The following is a 20,082-nucleotide window of genomic DNA, read 5'->3' as shown; positions in this document are numbered from 1 at the left end:
CATGGCAGCCAGGAGACTCCCCTGGGCTTCTGAGGAGACTGGAGGGCCCAGAGACTGCCGTGGACTGGAGGGAAAGTCTGGGTTGGCTTTTTACCCCTCATGGGCCCAAGCTCATCAAGCTTGGCAGGCCCTGGCGGCGGTCCCAGCTTCCTCAGCAGGGTGGCAGCTTAAAATGCCTTGGGGACACCATGGGGCGCTAATGGGGATCAAGGAGACACAGGGACTGGGTTTAATTAGAAACTGGGCTTAATTAGAGCTTCTGTGCCTCTCCCACCAATGGCTGTCCGAATGGTGGGGGGGCACGTTAAAAATCCTGCTTCTTTAAAGCCCTCCCTTCACCCCAGCCCTACCTAGGTGTCCAAGCCTGCCAGTTCCCCTCCCCTCCTTGCCCCCACTTCTGCAGGCCCCATTTGCCAGGCTAGCTCAGTTCAGGGATGCTGCGCCTCCACCTGGGCAGAGCTATCAGAGCTGGGTACCCCAGCCCCCAAATAAGAAAGAGGGTGTGGAAAAGGGCCTATAGGCAGGGGTTACTTTAGCGAAGGAACCTCTCACTTCAGGTGGTTAAGAGCCTCAGGCTACCTGTCTGGCCTCAGGCATGCCTCTGTCCTCTATAGGTCTCCACCTTCCAGAACGTTCAATTTAAGGGTGCACCAAACTGGTGGGCACCAAGCCTGAAAGCACATTAGGGCAGATTTCTGGGTCTTCAGCTTACTGGCCTGCTCTCAGGGAAGAAGAGCCAGGCTCTGTATGTAAGTGGCTGGGGGAGTGGTGTTGAGGAGACAATGCTACCAGCCAGAGTCAGCAGCTGGGAGGTGGGGAGCAGACACTCGGAGGTCTCCAAGGCCCCTTTCAGACTATTTCCAGCAGGAAGCCAACTTGCCCAGCCAAGACAATCAGTTCCCGGAACTAGCCATGTTCTCATCAGCTTCTGGGCTCTTGCTGTCCCTTCTGCCTGAAATTCTTTTCCTCTCCTGGGCCAACCTGGCTCACTCTACCTCATGCCTCAGGTCCCAGCTTAGTTGGCCCTTCATGGAGTTCTTCAGCATATATTTATGGGGCATCTACTCTATGGTTTCTCAGACCCTCAGCCTGAGCTGGGGCAGTCTTCTGGGCTCCCATCACCCCCTGGCTTTCCCCCATCAAGTTGCCCACCTTGTGGGGTCGCAAGCTCCTAGCGCCTGATGCCCCTTTCCAGGAGCAAGACTGAACACAGAAGGGAAGGCGCCAAGTATGTTCTGCTCAGACCCTCCATTTCAGGACAGTTCTAGAATTCTTCTCTGGAAGAAGTTTAGGGTCAGCTGCCTGTTTAGAAAGGAGAGTTGGGTGCATGGCAGCTGGGACTAAAGCTGAGTTTGCGTAGCAAGCACACTATTTTTACATAGATTGTATGTTAGAATTTTTTCCCTTTCCTAACGGTTGGCCAATTATCCCAACTGTAAATTATAGCCTTGACTTAGTTTTTTCCTTCCACAAATTAAGCTGTCACGCCGTCAGCCTGAGGTGGCTTGGGGGTGGGGTTCTGATGGCCATTCTAAGAGGGCTAAAGCCTGTCTCCAGCTGCCCTGGTACCACCACTGCTCGGGTCCCCAGGGGCACTTGGTGGACGTTAAATACCCATTGAATAAACTCCTGACCTGGACAGGTAGGCAATGGCAGAGTTAAGCCCAGAGCCTAGGCTTCTTGATTCCTTCCCATAGCATGTACCCACCACTTCTGCTGCCTGGGAGGGGTGCCCTGCATGAACTTAAGAACTGAGATAAGGGAGGGGCAACCCCATGTCATCTGTCTTTATCACTTCCTCTTCCATCTCATCTTCAGACACCCTCTCAGAGCTTGGCAGGACCAATATGAAACCTTGGGAGCTGCTCTGAGCCTTTCATGCACTTAAATGAAAAGGTGGAGGGAAGGAGTCCTCCAGAACCACAACAATTCATGTCCATGAACCTTCCACAGCTCCTAAAAGAGCTGTCCGTGGGGAACATCCATCCCTAGGGGTTCATTCATTTATCCATCTCACGAACATCTTTTTGGGGTATGAGGCCTGTCTTAGTACCCTCAGGAGCCAAGTCTTTCATTTTTAAGCCTTTTCTATTTAATAAAACCAGAGACTAGTTATCCCCACTTTATAGATAGGAAAACTGAGTTTCAGAGATTAAGTTACTTACCCTGGGCTTAAAGCCAGTAAGTAATAAAATGACTTGGAAGTGCCTCTCCATTTTGCAAAATCTGGCTGCAGCCAGGACTGTGCCTACTCCCCCACCCTAAGGCAAAGCTTCAGTACAAACAGATGAGAACCCAGGAGAGTATCACTATCCTATTAATAGTAGTAGTAGCAACAATAATAGCAAGTATTTATTAGTTACCAACTAATGTGCCAGGCACTGTACTAAGTGCTTTATATAATATACATTAGCTCATTTAGTCCTCATATCACCTCTATGAGGTAGAAGCTGTTATCTGCATTTTATAAGCCAAGTTCAAGCCCATGTTCAGACAGATCCAAGATATAAATGGCCCCTGACTTTCTTCTAGCACGTTTCTGGTGATGACAGTGGCTTATTTTCCTGACATCTACCCTCAGTCCTTACAGCTGAAGATTAGGGATACTTTATCTGGCTCAGTCCTTAGAGGGCAGGAGAATAAAACACCCTTTCTGACACTTGGAGGCCAGGATAGAGCACAGGACTGGGGGTCAAGTGAACCCTGAAGTCTTGGCCCAGAGACCAGTGACCTTGGGTAACTCTTACTCTCTGATCTTTTAGGAGAGTTAGTGAATAAGAGTACCAGTCACTCCTGTCCTGAATCTGGGCTGCCCCACCTACCCGGTATCCCCACTCCTGCTGAGGTCCAGCCCCTGGCGGGGAAGGCCCAAGCTTGCCTTGAATCTCAGCTCTTGGACAGGACTGGGCACCAAGCCTGCCCCAGCTTCCCTCCACCTGCCTACCTGCCACCGGGCTGCCAGCCCTTGGAGGCAAGAATCGATGCCGCTGCGCCGCCAGTGTTGTTGGCCATTGATTGTTGAGATTTCTCGGCGGGCTCTGGAGTAAACAAACCTGCCGCTTCTCTAACAACAATCTGGGTCTCAGGCTGCAGAGTCTGCAGCCTGGCTGGCAGGCAGGCTGGTGGAAAGGAGCCAGGGATAGGGGGTGGGGGGTGGGGTGGGGTCCTGGCTGGGCCCAGTAGTGACAAGGGGCTCTGCCAGGAGATGAGAAGGAATCAGTGGGTGGGAAAGGGGCAATGGAGAGACAGAGAGAGAGTGAACCCTAGACCCTGTACATGCCTTGTTCAATCCAACCTCTCCATTTTCCCGTAGCCATTTTCCCATACCTGGAATGCTATATCTGGAACCTTCTATTTGTTTCAATTCAACCACCCCCTCTTTATCTGATCATCCAGCCCACAGGGTTCTCTCTCTTCTCTCACCTACCCCATATCAGGAACTCAGCCTATCCATCCCTCATCCACCCATCCCCTCTCCATGCAACACCTCTCTATTTACAGCACCTATCAGGTGCTTTAATAGGCAGGAATACAGCATAATCCTTGCCCTTAATCTTCACAAGCTCAGCCGTGACTGCCTCACCAGCTACACTACAGACTCTGATTTTAATTGAATGCGATACAAATAATTTGCCAAACAGCATCCAACCACTCACCTTCAAAAGGACAAAAGATTCCTAGCCAGGGACTCTTCTGAGCCTCAGTTTCTTACCTGTAGTGAGAGTGCTCATCTTTTTGGTCTTTGAGGGCCCCAGCAAGACTCTGGGATCCCTGGGCCAGGCCTTACTTGGTGCCCTCCATCACAACTCTTCCCATCTCTGCTGGGTCTGAGGGTCCCTTTAAGCCCCCAAGAAGGCAGAGGAGATACAGGGTCCCTCCTGCCACCAAAAAGTTATGACCAACCTAGACAGCGTATTAAAAAGCAGAAACATTACTTTGCCAACAAAGGCCTGTCTAGTCAAGGCTATGGTTTTTCCAGTAGTCATGTATGGATGTGAGATTTGGACTATAAAGAAAGTTGAGTGCCAAAGAATTAATGCTTTTGAACTGTGGTGTTGGAGAAGACTCTTGAGAGTCCCTTCGACAGCAAGGAGATCCAACCAGTTCATCCTAAAGGAAAACAGTCCTGAATGTTCATTGGAAGGACTAATGCTGAAACTCCAATACTTTGGCCACCTGGTGTGAAGAACTGACTCATTTGAAAAGATCCTGGGAAAGATGGAAGATGGGAGGAGAAGGGGATGACAGAGGATGAGATGGTTGAATGGTGTCACTGACTCAATGGACATGAGTTTGAGTAAACTCCGGGAGTTGGTGATGGATAGGGAGGCCTGGTGTGCTGCAGTCCATGGGGTTGCAAAGAGTCAGACATGACTGAACTGAACTGAACTGAAACTGCCACCAAACCATCAGTGTTGCAGAATAATCCAAAGTACGGGTCTCTCCCTTCCCGCAGTGAAGTCCCCAGGAGCCCAGTTGGACTCCTGCACCCTGGCAAAAACCTCAGCATCTCCCCCAGTCACCCACTCCTCCCCTCCCACTGACTCCTCTCTCTACCCTCAGGACTCTCCTTCCAGCTGGTCATGGGCTGCAAGGGCAGAACTGCAGGGCCCCTGTGAAAAGTGCCTGAACCACAGAGCAGCCCCTAACAGATGTTCATTTGCATGCTGTTTTACCCCGCTTTGCATTCTGTCTCCTTATTAAAGGCACAGAAGCAGACCCAGCCCCTCCCACTCCCAGCACCGATCCCTCCTCCCCTCCCCACCCCCACAGCTTCTCCCTCCCTCCCTCGCAGCCCAGCAGCTGAGCATCAGCTCCTTTGTCCCCCAAGCTGCCACCTGCTGAGCATCTGGCCCCGGTCCCACCAGCCAGCAGGTGCCTAGGGAGCCCCAGAGCCTGTAAGGGGGGATACTGCACCATGTGGAGAGCCAAGTTGTGCCTTGGAGGGGGGGTGGCCCCAAAGGAAGAATGTGACTAGAAGAAAGCTGGTCAGAGGGCCAGAACTCCCGGGTTTAAACCTGATACTGGCTCCTACTAGCTAGATGCTGCTGCTGCTGCTGCTGCTGCGTGTGCTCAGTCATGTCCAGCTCTTTTGTGATCCCGTCGATGATAGCCCTCCAGGCTCCTCTGTCCATTGGATTTCCCAGGCAAGCGTACTAGAGGAGGGTAGTCATTCCCTTCTCCAGGGGATCTTCCCTATCCAGGGACTGAACGCAGGTCTCCTACATAACAGATTCTTTACTGGCTGAGCCACCAGGGAAGCCCTTACTACCTAGGTGACCTGGGGCAAATCATGTCACTCCCCTGTGTCTCAGTTTCCTCAGGAATTCATGGCACCTGTCCCACCTCTTTCAAAAAACTGCATCCAGATCAAAGAAAATCAGAGGAGTTGGTGACAGGGAGGAAACTGGAAGCCCTGCTTAAGAGGAGCATATGCCTATAGCCGGAGCTGTCCAGCACCAGGAGGGCCTGATTTCCAGGTAGTCACTGGAGGGGCAGATCAGAAAGTGGAGGAGTCCAGGGCTGGCCTGTAAGGTAGGAGTGGACAGTGAACACAAGCTGGCCCAGGCCTGACTAGGAAGCTGAGACTAGCCATTGGGGGTAGGGTACTTCTAAGGGCCTTCACCCTGGGTTGCTGTTCTGATGGACATTCTGAGATATCATTTATATCCAGCAAGGGGATGTGCTAGTGATTTGAAACATCTGCTCGGGCAGCTGGCTGGCTCCCTCCTGTTGTGAGGTCCTATCTTCTGGCTGGTTAGAGGAAGTGGGAGAGAGGGATTCACTTTCTTTTGAGGACAGAAGAGCCCCCGGCATCTCCAGGGAAAGGTGTAAAGGTGGAACCAAACAAGGCTTGTCTGACGGAGGTCACCAGTGCATCTGCTTGTCCAGCCTCCCCTTGTCCACTTTCCTTCACTGCCCACTCCGCTCTTCCCACCTTCTGGCAGAGTTCTAGCCTTGATCTTCTGGGTCCAGCCATCTCCCGCTCATCCCCCTACCCTGCCTGCCAGTCTAGGCCTGCTGTTCAGGTCAGGGTGCTGCCCTGAGCCTAGTCTGTTTCACCTGTATTCCTGATGCTACCCCTGGTGTTTCTGGGTCCTTCACTGCCCTCGGCCTCAAGTAGAGGAGACTGGCAGGGACATGGGAAGAGGACTTAGCCTTCTCAACTCAAGGCGTACACACACTCCACCTGGCAGGGTCCTTGGAAGAAGTCAGAGCAAGGTTGGAGCAAGAGAGGAGACAGAGGGATTAGGGGCTGCACAGCTGAGTCCAGCTGGTGTTCCCGGGGGGTCTGGAGGAGAAGAAGCCCCAATTTGCAGGTAGCCGTGTATGTATACATCTTGCCCCGGCTGGCCCATCTATGGGTGTCTGTATCCATATGTCCCTGCATGTCTGTGCACTCCTGTCCCCATACCCCAGGACTCTGTGGCCCTGGGTGCAGGCACTGCAGGTCTCAGCTCAGGCTGGTCTCTCCTCTCCCCAGGGCCCATTCCACTCTCTACCTCCCCAGTCTTGGGCTCCACTGACCCCTCAAGGAGATGTGAGCTGCTGCTGCTATTTTCAGCAGCTCTGCACCCCTCCCGTCCCCAACTCAGGCCTGCTGGGGGAAGTGGGGAGGACAAGCTGAGCATGGGGAGCCTCAGAGTCCCATGGAAACAAGGGGAGTCTGGGATGGTCCACAGGTGCAGGGGCCATGCCTTGGGGAAGCTTAGGCCCCATGCCACTGGGAGAAGTTCCCAGGCTGCCCTTTCTCTGCCCTCTCCAAGCCTCTAAGTGCAGATCCCAGGCCTCCAGGGACTCTTCCACAGGACATTTAGAAGTAAGGCAGGACTCCCAGAGTTTCCCCCATAGAAGCTGGAAGGGCAGAATGGGGTTCAAAGTGGCAGGAAGTCAAGGGAGAGAGCATACCTGGATGAGATTACCCCTCCACCCCCCCCCCACACACAAGGTCTTCTGGTGCTGGAGATGAGGAAACCGGGGCCCAGTAACAACCAGAGGAAATGGGCAAGTCAACAGAGCGTAGTCACCTGCCCTGCCAGGCCCCCTCCGCCTTTGCCACTGCCCACCATGAGGCTCCATCAACCCTGCACTTGGGCACTGAGAGCAGAGGGGCTCTCCACCCTCTCAGCCACCCACCCACCCACAGAACCTAGGGGAAACCAGGAACGAAGTACTACATGGAAAGCCAAAACAGGCCCACCCAGAGAGAGCAAGAAAAGCCCAAGGTCACACAGCCTGTCAGTGGCAAAGCTACATCCCATGCTGGAGACGGCTCTGACAAGGCCTCACCAGGCTCCTCAGCTTTCCAAGCTAAGGACAGACACTCTAATGACCTCCAGGGGAGAGAGACCCCTCCTCAGCATTGAGGATCAGGGCAGCTGGGGGTCTAGGCTCAGCCAACTCCCTCAACCCATCTCCTCCCAGATAGAGCTGACAGAATCAGCCAAAGGGCAAAGGTCACAAGGTCACTTGGACCCTTGGTACACAGAGTGAGTCTCTTTCTCTGACCAAAGGCCACACAATCTTGGGGCTACCAGGCTCAGAGGTGGGCACAGGACCTGGGAGCCACCTCAGTCCTGCCAGTTTTTGAACTTCAGAGGGGGTTGGGAAGGGGCAGCAACCCAGAGATGCTGATCTAGGACCCAGGGTGGTACCCGATCTCGGGTCCTGGTGCCTTGCCGGGCTCAGCGGCTGGGAGGGATTCTCCTTGGCCAATGTCTGGACTTGGGCAGGGGGCAGAGGACGGAGGGGATGGCCATTCCTTCCTAGAACAACCCTCCTGTTCCCCAACTCCACCACTGGGCTGGTACCAGCTCCAAGGAGAATGCCTTTCTGCCTTCACAGCCTTCCTCATCCCAGCTGACATTTTCAAGGCTTCCAGTCAGAGAAATATGATCCCTGCTGTCACTGAGGAGGTGGTGGGAGCTGTTGGTGCTGGGGGAGGGCTGACCTGGGCACCCAGCTTGGGGCCATGTCCCTCCTCTGCCCTGGCCACACTCCTGCCAGTGGGCAGGATGGAGTGGAGTTCGGCAGACTGATCAGCTTCCGGGTGGTGAGGGAGGTGATGCCCAAGGATGCCCAGAGAGTTCCTCCTCTTTCTTCCAGCCTGCCCAGGGATGGCCATCAGCCCTGCTCCCCCGCCACTGCTCCAAGCCCAGCCCCTAGTTCTCTCCCAATCCCGCACCTCAGGCCCCCAACTCCCATGCCTCCTGCCAGGCACCAGGAACTGTGAGCCTGCAGGATTAGGACCCCCAGGTCCCCAGGGGCAGCGGGCAGGCAGGAGGGAAAACACAGGGCACAGGGGGAGGTGTAGAGCACAGCAGGTGACGCTGCAGCAGAGGCCTCGTTAATCACCTCTCCAGCCCCCAGCTCTGCAGTGGCGAGACCATATTAGATTTTAAATTGGAAAGCGGCGAACGTGGCAGTTAGCTGGGAGCTCCCTGTACCCTGAGCCCCTGGTCACAGCCTTACGGGAGGGAGGGGGCTGCGGGGAGGGAGCCCAGAGCCCTGTCCCTTCTCCCCACCACACACCCAGAGCCTGGGGAGCTGGCCCAGCCACAGGGCTCTGGGAAGGGTCAAGGCGAGTTCCAAGAAGGTGGCAGAGTGAAAAGGAGGGAGCACAGCTGCCTTGGGGAGAAAGGCATCACTTCCGGGAGGCAGAGCCTGCCCAGGTTTGAGGACCATGAGGCCGGGTTCCAGGGTATGGCATCCATAGGCAAGGACAAGTGGAAATGACTTATGTTAGCGTGTCTGGAACTACACACGCACGTGCGTGCAGGCACATACACTCAGGTGTACACATAGGCCCACATAATCACACGTGAAGCAGCAACTCTGCAGTAAAAACTTAAGCTCAGGCTGTGGAGAAGGAAAACCTAGTTCAAACCCCTTATTTGCCAGTTCCCTCCCATGTGAACTAGAATGAATCACTTTGCCTCTCAGCCCCAGTCTCTTCACATGTAAAGTGTGAAATATTGATTCCAGGCATAAAAGGTGCTGCTCTGAGTGGAAGACAGCTCCCTAGGCAGTCCTGCCTGACCCATGGAGGGTGCTCAGTGTGAGGCCCTCCCCTGCCTGGTCCCAAGGTCAGGCAGCTACTCTGGGGCTGCCCCAGGAGCCCTGGGGTGTGGCCAGGCCGGGCTCCCTGCCCCCATGTGCCTGACTGGGCAGGGAGGTAGGGGCAGGTTGGCCAGCACAGCGGGCATTGTCATAGAATGTCCACACACCCTGAGCCCATCTTGGGCCAAATCACTGGAAGCCAAGCATTCCTGGCTGCCCTCCATCCATGAAGACCTCCTACAGTGGCTCTGCCTGAGCTCCCCAAATTGCCCACTGAACACCCCACCTCTCAGAACACCAGTGCTCAGACAAGGCTGGGAGGCAGACATCATGGGCGGGCAGTGCCGGTCCCTCCTTGATGGACTGAATGGCTGACGGGCCCCTCTCTTGAGGCCTTTATGAAAAACCTAAGGAAGTCCCAGGACTCCTTGTCACCTCTCCCTGCCTGGCCCCAGGCCCAAAGAGGAGGGTAGACACCACCAGCCCAACTCAATCTTCTCTGGAATGCCATCTCCCAACCCCCACACTGGCCAGGCTCTTCCCTTCTGAAAAGTGAATACTGCTGGGGTCGAGAGGTCAGGTGATGGAACTACACTTTCTATCAAGGTAGCTACTACATACATGTGGCGGTTTAAATTCATGAACATGAAATTGAATTTCAAATTTGGTGCCTCAGTCTCACCAGCCACACTTCAAGGGCTCACTAGCCACACTTCAAGGGCTCACTAGCCATGTGTGGCCACTGACTACCATGTTGCACATGCAGATATAAAACATTTCCATCATCAGAAAAATTATATTAGCCAGCACTGCTCCAGGGCTGCAAGGCGTCTACGTTTGAATCTGACACATCCAAACTGGTAACTTGACAATTGCCCTTCCCTGGGTCCCTGTTTCTTCATCTATGGAAGTTCATATCTCAGAGTAATTCTGGGAGGTTAAATGAGTTGATTCTGGTAAAGCACTTCTAATGGTGCTAGGTGTGTGATAAATTCTCAGTAAACAGTGAAAATGTTAGTCGTTCAGTCATGTCCGACTCTTTGTGACCCTGTGGACTGTAGCCCACCAGGCCTCTCTGTCTGTGGAATTCTCTAGGCAAGAATACTGGAGTGGGTAGCTGTTCCCTCCTCCAGGGGATCTTTCCAACCCAGGGACTGAACCCAGGTCTCTTGCATTGCAGGCAGATTCTTTACCGTCTGAGCCACCAGTAAACAGTAGCCTTCCGTATTTTTATTCATGGGGCCCTTTGTGGCTCACTGGATTCTGGAAGGTGAGAGCTGGCAGGGCCCTTAGATACCTTCTCTGTTTTATTGATGGGGAAATGGAGGCTTGCAATGGGGGAGTGATTTCTGCAGAGGGATTAACCTCTTAGGGGCAGGACCAAGACTGGCGGGCTGACTCCTGGCTGTTTCCTGCTACATCCACCCACACTCCCTGCATCTGGCAAGAAGACCCCAGCCCTGGAGCTGATGAAGCCCAGGGTTACCCACCCACTCTAGTACAGTGGGGGTGGTAGCTGCTCCTGGCACACCTTCTGTCACTGGAGGTATACCCTCAGATGGCAGATGGCCCCAGGAGTAGAGGAGGGTTCACTGTTCAGAACAGTTGGGCCAGATGCCCTCTGAGCCCCAACATCTTGAGTTCTAGCCCTGCCCCAGTTTTGCTGTGTGACCTGGGAAACCTCTCTGGATTCCGTTTCTTCCTGTATGAATGAGGGTGGGCTGAGATGTACACAGAGGCTACAAGAGCTCAGATTCTGGGGACTGGCCACTTTCTTGCCTGGATCCCAGACGAGAGGAGGTGCCCCATTCATCTCTGTACTTCAGATTTGACCAAACTGCCACAAGTTGGCCAAGAGAATATAGTAAGAGGGTGCGATGGGGCAGTGGTCAATGGTAGAGGAAGGGAGGATAGTCTGAGGCTGGAGGGCCACCAGCTCGCTCTGGTAGAGACTCTTCATCAAGTGCCAGTTGGGGCTGTGCTGGGGCACTGCCAAGGGCTGACTGCCCATCTTCTCCCTGCAGGACACACCCCACCCTCCCCTGCCCACCCCTGCTGGCCAAGGGCCAAGTACTTTGGGGAGCAGGAAGCCTTCTGAGTGTGCAGACAGGCAGAATCCTGGCTTGGAGACCGCATCCTCTGAGCCCACCCTGCACTGTGCCTGGCCCCAGGGTCAGCAGCTATGAGCAGAGATGAAGGGAGAGAGATGTGCCTTGTGCTGGATCCTTGGCCATGGGCACAAGTTGTACCCACGCTGAGGGTCCACCAAGAAGTGCCACCAGGAGATCAGAGGAGAGAGCTGTTGTCACCCCCTGGGCCAGGCAGGGGTGGCTCCCTGCTGCCCAGGAGGGATGGGAGCTGGGTATGGTAGGATGGGGAAAGTTGAAAGAGACAAAAGACTTAGATAGTTGCTCGGTCAAGGCCAACTACTTACGACACCGTGGACTGTAGCCCAAAAGGCTCCTCCATCCGTGGGATTCTCCAGGAAAGAATACTGGAGTGGGTAGCCATTCCCTTCTCCAGGGCATCTTCCCAACCCAGGAATTGAACCTGGGTCTCCTGCATTGCAGGCAGATTCTGAGCTACCAAGGAAGCCCTTAAAGAGGCAAAGAAGTGAGCAAATGGGGCAGAAGAGGGAAGGCACCTGTTTTGGCAGAGAGTTCCCTGGGAGGGTTTCTCCTCCACTCAAACCACTGTCCACCCCTACAATGGTCCCTCCAGGACACCACCAGGACCTCCTTCCCATCACCCTAAGCTGCAGGGCTCTCAGTATGAGTGCCTAGGATACTGGCGGCCAGTTAATGGGGAGATAGTGAAGAAGTACAGCTGAGGGCCAGTGGCAGCAGTAGACAAAGCTGAGTGAGGAGCTGCTGAGCTCTGGGTCCTAGTCCCAGGCTTGCCACGCACTGGCTGTGCAACCTTAGACAGCTTACTTCACCATTCTGGGCTTCAAATGGCTCTATCTCTGGGGAGGATAGGTGATTACATGTGAAGGTGCTGAGTGCCTGGTTAGCACATAAGCACGAGGAAGGACAACTGCCTGCCTCCAAAGCACAGGAGGCAGAACGTATCCATTCTGGTTCTGCCATAGCTTTCGGGTGATCTTGGAGAAGCCACACCCCAGCTGTAAGCCTCAGTTTCCCCATCTGTTCTATTGGGTTTATATTGCCTTTCCTGTTAATACAAGAAGTCAACAGCAGAAAACCTACCTCAGACACAGGAATACTGTGGGGTAATTATGTCAGTAGTGGCACATGGACTCAGGCCTCAGGGGCCCTCTGTGACCCTGCCAGCTTCTAGCTGGGGGCCCTCAGTTCAGGAGGCAGGCCTGGACCCAGTGACACTGTCACTGTGGATACCAGGCTCTGGCTCTGGGGGGAGCCCAAGTGCTCTTACTCTGGGGGCCTCTCTTCCTGCCCTCAGGCTCTGGGATAATGGGGGTCTGCAGGGGCCAGGCCCTCACTAATCCCCTATTAAAACTTGAAAGGGACCAGGGAACCTCCAGAATAAACTCATTAGCTTTTATGGGATAATAAATGGATCCCATTAAATTCTCATTCTCCCTATGCTGGGCCAGCTTAACCTCCAGAGCCCCAAGGGGCAGGCTCCCTGCCCACTGTAACCCCTAGACTTCCCCTGTACCCACCAGCAGGCATGCTCCCCACAGCTGAAAGCTGGTGCTGCCACAAGTGGGGATCAAGCCTGACCTGTCTGAGGACTCTGGGGCCCCCCTCCATGTGCCGACCTCTGAGACCAGCAGGCCCCTCCTGCCCTGGCAGAGGATGGGGGCCAGGGTGGCAGAGGGGCCTGTCTCTAGTTGGCCGTCCCCAAACCAGGAGGACCCCACTCCACAAATGAAGAAGCAAATGCTCCAGTGGGCAGCCCCCAGCTCGAGTCACACTGCTAGTGAGAGATAGATGGGGGATTGGAAGCTGAGGTTTTTCTGTCTGGAGCAGAGTGATCTGCGGAAACAGTAGCCCTAAGCAGGCAGCCCACCTGGGCCTGGCGCAGCAGTTGCCCCAGGTCTACACTGCGTGAAGACCGCTACCCCGGACTTCCCTGGTGATGCAGTGGTTAAGACCCTGCACTTCCGATGCATGGGGAGGGTTCCACCCTTGGTGGGGGAACCTGCCTGCTGTCTGGGGCAGCCAAAAGAAAAGACTACCACCCTCCCCCATTGCCTCCATACAAACCGGTTCAAGCTCCTCAGCCCACCCATGCTGTGACCCCTGGCAACATCCTGGGCCTCACTGAGCCTCAGTTTCCCCATCTGTCAGACAGGGACAAAACGCTACCCCTGGAAGCTATGAAGAGTCCCCAGTCGTTATGGGCTTCCCAAATCAGAGATGAGCACCCCGCCGCATTTGGATCCCAGTCTGTGGGGGTGGAGGATGCATCGCGACCCCTCACCCGCCGCTCCATCTCCACCTTCACCTCGCTGGGTTCAGGGGAGGACGGGGACGGGTCGGCGGCTCTCCCTGGGAGGACCCGGCTGGAGCCGAGAGGAGGGGGCTTCCAATCCCAAGAGGGGCCGCAGGGGGGCGGCGGGGGGCCGGGAGGCGGAGCGGGAGAGAATCCACCGGGGAGGCATCCTGAATGGCTCATTAGCGCCGATGAAAGCCTTTTTTCATTTCGTCTAAATACTTTAAACAGGGCTCCCTCCGATGTCTATTTGCATAGCTTAAGAGCTAATGCGGGGGGAGGGCCCGGGCGGCGGTGGCGCGGGGCCACACCAGGGCTGGGGCTGCCGGGAAGCTGGGGCCTCCGCCGCGGGGAGCGGGGAGAGGAGCAGGTTTCCCCAGCCCCGGCCCTCGAGCGCGGGGAGGGAGCGGCCGCCCAGGCAGTGCATTCCTGTGTCCAGGCCCCAGGTGGACCGGGCAGCCGGGGGGTCCTGGGGGGCTGCATGGCTACGGGCCACTGTCCCCCAGCTCCATGCCGGCCTTGGAGGCGGCGATCTTTTGCACCATGTGGTACAATATTATCCTCCTTTAACAGATGACAGCAACACTGACATCCTTGAGGTCGCACACACTGCTACACAACAGGGAACATGGTCCCCCAGGAAGGAGAGGGTGGCCTCCTCCCGGCCAGCCTTTCCCAACCCCAGAGGGCAGCCCCCCTCGGAGTGTGGCCTCACCTTCTGTATCCCCACCACCACCCTTCCCCCCAGAAACCCCTGCTACTTAGAACATTAAGATTCTCATAAAACCTGTCCAAAGTGCCCGTTTTTAGCTCAGGACACAGCGGTGACTGGCCTGGGCTCCCTTGACTTTTAAGTGGCAGAGCTGACATTTAAACCCTGGTGCCTGTGTGACGCGGTGCCCCCTCCCTGTGAAGCAGTGTCCTTGGCTTCCGGTTTTGAGTTCCAGACTCAGATGCGCTTCCGGCACAGAATGGGGCTCCCTGGGTCCCAGCCCAAAGGCTTCCTGGGGGCACAGCTCAGCTCAGACTCAGCTTAGGTCCCAGGTGCCAGAAACTGTGGCCCCAGCTCCACTTCCAACCTGCATCAGACTGTGGACAGGTCCAGTCCTTTCTCTGGGCCTTAGCTTCCTATACTGGCTAGAGGGCTCTCTGCTGCGGAGCACCAGTCCCCTCCTCCTGTGAGGCAGACTGGTGTCCTGGAAAGACTAGGGCTTTTGAACCAGATCAAGGTAGGTTCAGATCCCAGCTCCACCACTGTGCCCCAGGCAGGTCGTCACCTTACCTCTCTAGGCTTCCAGTTCTTTTCCAGTAATGTGGAAATAAGAGTCTCACCTCACAGTCTGGTAGTGTCACATAATCCAGGATCTGGGGATGGCCTGACTCAGTGTCTGGTACACATTAAGGTACCTGAAGACACTGGGCATTTGGCCCCCGACACCTGGTAACCCACTCCAGTATTCTTGTCGGGAAAATCCCATGGCCAGAGGAGCCGTAGTCCATGGGGTTGCAAAGAGTCAGACATGACTGAGCAGTTAACACACACCTCCCCTATATCACACCCTCTTTGTCAGCCTCTATACCTTTGATCTCAGCCCAGGCAGAGAGAACCCCAGGAACCTGGCGAGGGAGGTCACAGGGCCAGAGGCTTCCATCAGAATCAACCAGAGTGTCTGGAGACGCCCTCTCCGTAGAAATGGCTTGTCTCCCACAGATTACCCTACCCTCTCTGACAGTGGGGAGCACCCTCAGGGACCAAGCGGCAGCTGATTGTGGAATCAATTTGCTCGTTTGATATGCTATCTCCATTCCATTTAACCAAGTGCTCAGTCCCCCCAGATAACACAATCAGTGCAATCGACAGTGACGGGAGGTGCCCATTAGCTCTGCTCCATTGCCCAGCACCCACCTGGCAGCCGGCGGGAGGAGCCGTGCCCACTCTGGCCCCTTTCTGAGACAGAGGCATTCCCTCTCCCAGTGAAGATTCCTGCAGGCGCCCGCCCTGGGAGACTCATCTCTTCCTGGGCCACCCTGGAAAGGGACACCGGAACCCTAAGGCTCCAGTCCATGTGATGAGAAAGGCTCTTCTTCCCTATGACATGCTAAGATTAGTCTCAGGTCACCTGGCAAAGACAGTGTGACATCTGGGGGCTGGGCAGAGAGTAGTCCTGTCCTGGCAGGTCACAGGCACTCCCTGGACCCTCCACCACAGACTCAGATGAAAGACACAGGACACCGGCGGACCATCTGCTCCAGGGGGTGTGGGCCTGGCTGCGTATCTAGTTTGGGCACCGCGTTCAGTGTCTGGTACAGAATGCCAAGGCACAGATGGGCTGTTTTAGTGAGCGTCCTGAGAAATAGGGGCTCGTCCTGCTTTCTCAAGGCTTTGGGCCCCCAGACCCCTCTGACCCAGAGCAGCAGAGAGCCCTCTGACCTGCAGCCACCTCCCCCACCCCAGTTTCCTCCCTCCTCCCAAGTGTCTAACACATCAGAGCTGCCATGGTCTCCCGAACAGAATGTAGGCCATCTGCTGTATCCTCGGGCCTGCCAATCCACGGGGCGGGTGTGGAATGACAGCCCCACCATCGGATGTGCAGAGGAACCAACCTTCTTGCCGACTCTGTTATCTCACCCTGGCTGTGTTTCCCTTTGAGTCCTCATGCAGCCATTTTGAGAGTTGTTCAAATCAGAATATCTTCCCAGCCTTCTTGAAACTGGCAAAATTCTATGTGAGGTGTATCTGGAGCCAGCATCCATTGACCTTTTTTTCTGACAGTCTAGGATCTGGGGAGCCTGGTGGGCCACAGTTAGAATATGCAGCATTTCTCCAGCTATGATGTGGTCAAATAAGTCAATACAATCAATAGTGTAGCAACCTCAGATGAGGAACAACAAACATGTTTCTTCTTCCATAGCCTATCTAATCAATTGGTAGTGGCTGCCTGCATAACGGTGTTGAGAAGGATTCTGAAGTCCCATGTGGCCTCAGCAAGAAACAATCAACATTGGTTAACAATGTCTGCCATGGATTGGGGGTAACAGGCAGGTGACCCTACTTTAGACCCCCCTAGATGGATCCTGGCTTGTGTCAAAAGAAAAAGATAAAGAGAATTCAGAAAGACATAGCAAATGGGAAAGGGAAGCAATATTATCTCAGTTAATCCTATAAAAGAAACCCCATCTTACAGATGAGAAAAATTAGGTTCAGAGAGTTTATTTGCCCAAGGTCACACAGTCCCATGGTGACAAATTTGAAGTTATATCTGCCTCACTCCAGAGTTTAGCTTCTCTTACTCTATTCATATTCCTGTTCTTGGTGGGCAAAAAAGAGCGAGAGAGACAAAAGAAATGATTTTATGGAAAGTGAGAAAAATAAGGCGTAATGGGACCCTAACAAAAAAGTCATCATGAATCCATGAAGGAGTCTAAAATAAAATCCCAAATATGTGAAGTAATTCCTGAGACTAATGACCAGCAATTTCATTGAGAATAGAAAGTGAGCTTGAACGCAAGGCCCTGTAATCTCAGGCAGAAAAGTCACGGTGACTGCACTCTTGCTAAGGGTGTCATCTCTGACCTTCAGTTGACTGGTGGTTGACTTCGAGCAAGTCATTTCCTTTCTTTGACCTTGTTTCCTCATCAGTAAAAGCAGGCCTTTGAACTACATTAGGGATTGGAAATATTTGTTCAACATGTGCGTCTGAGGTGTCAGGCACGGCTACCTAGAGTGCTGTGTTAAGAAGGATTCTGAGGCCGAATCTGAGAACAACCAAGAAATAGTGCAATGACTGATTAGCCTTCCAGGTGGTGCTACGGGTAAAGCATCTGCCTGCCAATGCAGCAGCCCCAAGAGACCTGGGTTCGATCCCTGAGCTGGGAAGATCCCCTGGAGAAGGAAATGGCTACCCACTCCAGTATTCTTTCCTGGGAAATCCCGTGGGACAGAGGAGCCTGGCAAGCCACAGTGCATGGGGGTTGCAAAGAGTCAGACACAACCGAGCACTTGTCAGCAGCAGCAGGTTAGTAATGGCCGCCTCTGGTGTTGGTGGGGGCAAGAGACCTCTCATGTGCCATCCTTGAAGTGCATGTTATCATCTCACTTTCAGCTCTCAAACTCGATAGCTCCATGATTCTCAGCCATGCGGACGTTCCCCAAGGCTCTCGGTCAAAAGAAAGATGGGTCTCCCACTGCCTGGACTGGGTGTGCTGCTGCTCACTGTGGGGCAGGAGGAGAATCTCTGAGAATTTGTTATCATTTCAGGACTCTCTTTGGAGGCCCCCACGGAGCGGGAAGGGCAGGCCCCAGGCCTGGAGGAGACGGATGGAGAGTTGACAGCGGCCCCTACACCTGAGCAGCCAGCACCAGGCGTCCACTTCGTCACAACGGCCCCTACCCTGAAGCTGCTTAACCACCACCCCCTGCTGGAGGAATTCCTACAAGAGGGGCTGGAGAAGGGCGAGCTGAGGCCTGACCCACCTACAGCGAGTCCCCTGCCCCGCCTGGCCAACCAGGACAACCGCCCCGTCTTCACCAGCCCCTCTCCAGTCATGGCGGCAGCACCTACTCAACCCCAGTCCAGGGAAGGACCCTGGAGCCTGGAGTCAGAGCCCCCTGCACTTCGTATCACAGCTGCCCTACCTCCAGGGCCCAGCATGGCAGTGCCCACCCCAGGCCCAGGGGAGAGGCCCAATACCACACCCCCTAGTGGAGCATGGACTCCAACCCCAGAGGGTCCTGGAGACATAGGCAGGCCCTGGGCTCCAGGGGTCGTGTCCCAGACCACAGGGCTAGGGATGGAGGGGACCGTCGCCACCTCCACGGCTTCAGGGGACGATGAGGAGACCACCACCACCAGCACCATCATTACCACCACCGTCACCACAGTCCAGCCACCAGGTCAGTTACTTGCTGGCTCAGATCCCCATCTAGAGATGGGGATGGGGAAGCTGGGGGCCCTCCGGATTCCTCTCTCTGTGTCTCTGTGCTGGCCTGCCTTGCCCTTTGGCACCAAGGGCCAACCCACAGGGAGCATGTGGACTGGAACCAGACCCAGGTTCAAATCCTGACTGAAAGCAACTACCCCAGACCTTGGGGCTTCCCAGGTGGCACTAATGGTAAAGAGCCCACCTGCCAGTGCAAGAGATGCAAGAGATGTGGGTTCGATCCCTGGATCGGGAAGATCCCCTGGAGACGGGCACGGCAACCCACTCCAGTACTCTTGCCTGGAGAACCCCATGGACAGAGGAGCCTGATGGGCTGCAGTCCCTAGGGTCTCAAAGACTCAGACACGACTGAAGTGACTTTGCATGCACACCAGACCTTAGGGATTTTATCTAACCTCCCTGAGCCTCTTCTGTAAAATGGCAATAAGAAGACCCACCTCACTGGGTCACTGTAAGAACTGAGATAAGATTGCACACAGTAGGTGCTCAGGAGAAGGTGGTACTCTGCTTTCAACAGGGTAATAGAACTCCCAAAGGGTGAGTGTCATCACATACCAGACACGCATACACACACATACACATGGGGCAGTACCCAAATTGCCCGAGCTAAGTTTAGCTTGTCTCCCCCTGCCTTCCAGGCCCTTGCAGCTGGAATTTCTCAGGCCCAGAGGGCTCTCTGGACTCCCCCCCAGCCTCCAACTCACCCCCTGATGTCGGCCTGGACTGTTTCTACTACATCTCCGTCTACCCTGGCTACGGTGTGGAAATCAAGGTGAGTGACCTGGATCTGGCAGAGGAAAAACTGGGGCTAGTGTCTTATCTTTCCAGAAAGGTGCTGGTTACTGGGGGGAGGTGGGGATGTGCCAGGTCATCAGTGGGAGAAGGGGCCTAGGAGCAGGGTCAGGTGATGGGCCTAAACTGTGGTTGGATTCTGCCCTGTGCATCAGGAAGTGAAGAGCTCCTGTTCCCACTCAGCAGCGCTGAGGCTGGGAGGGGTGGCAGGAGGGGCAGGTGTGCCCATCATCTTCCCCCAGGGGTTTAATCAGGAGCTCAGGAGAGCCCAAGGAGGGGCTCTAGCCATGGATGGGCAGAGAATTGGGTGAGTGTCTGAATCCACGTGTCTGAGTCAAAGAGGACTAGAGTGGCCTGGCTGGGCCTCTGAGAGCCATGGAGCCTTACTCGCATGTGTATCCACTCACTCATTCCCTTCAGCAAATACCCTCTGAGCAGCCCCTCTCGGTCAGCCCCCTCTGCTGGCTCCTGGGATGCAAAGGTGGGAAAGACAGACATGGCTGCACCATCCAAGGTGACCAGCTGCTGGGGGAGTCAGACCTAGCGCCCAGCCCCCTGCCCCCTGCCCCCTGCCTTCCTGCACCGTCTCACCCCTCCCCTGGCGTGAAGTGTTAGTTGCTCAGTTGTGTCCGCCTCTTTGCTACCCCATGAACTGTAGCTGCTTCAGGCTCCTCTGTCCATGGGATTCTCCAGGCAAAAATACTGGAGTGGGTAGCCATGCCCTTCTCCAGGGGATCTTCCTGGCCCAGGGATCAAACCCAGGCCTCTTGCATTCCAGGGGGATTCTTTACCATTTGAGCCATCGGCTCTCTCTTAATCCCCACACCTGATCCTGTAGGTCCTCATGGCTGCCCCACAGGCTCCACA

At 54.9% G+C, this 20,082-nt stretch overlaps 1 protein-coding gene across 2 annotated transcripts in view; it reads left to right on the top strand.

The window, feature by feature from the left end:
* The window catches only part of SEZ6 (seizure related 6 homolog), a 48,163-nt gene that overhangs the window by 3,423 nt on the left and 24,658 nt on the right, over nucleotides 1-20,082 (top strand). For both annotated transcript variants that reach the window (XM_018064332.1, XM_018064333.1), the window contains exons 2-3: nucleotides 17,741-18,376; nucleotides 19,062-19,195. In XM_018064332.1, the coding sequence (XP_017919821.1) occupies nucleotides 17,741-18,376; nucleotides 19,062-19,195 (770 nt within the window). The remainder of the gene's footprint in view (nucleotides 1-17,740; nucleotides 18,377-19,061; nucleotides 19,196-20,082) is intronic.

This window comes from Capra hircus, chromosome 19, assembly GCF_001704415.2.
Source record: "Capra hircus breed San Clemente chromosome 19, ASM170441v1, whole genome shotgun sequence".
NCBI lineage: Eukaryota > Metazoa > Chordata > Mammalia > Artiodactyla > Bovidae > Capra > Capra hircus.
Note: the sequence above shows the minus strand (reverse complement) of the source record. Positions and strands in the feature narration are given on the sequence as shown.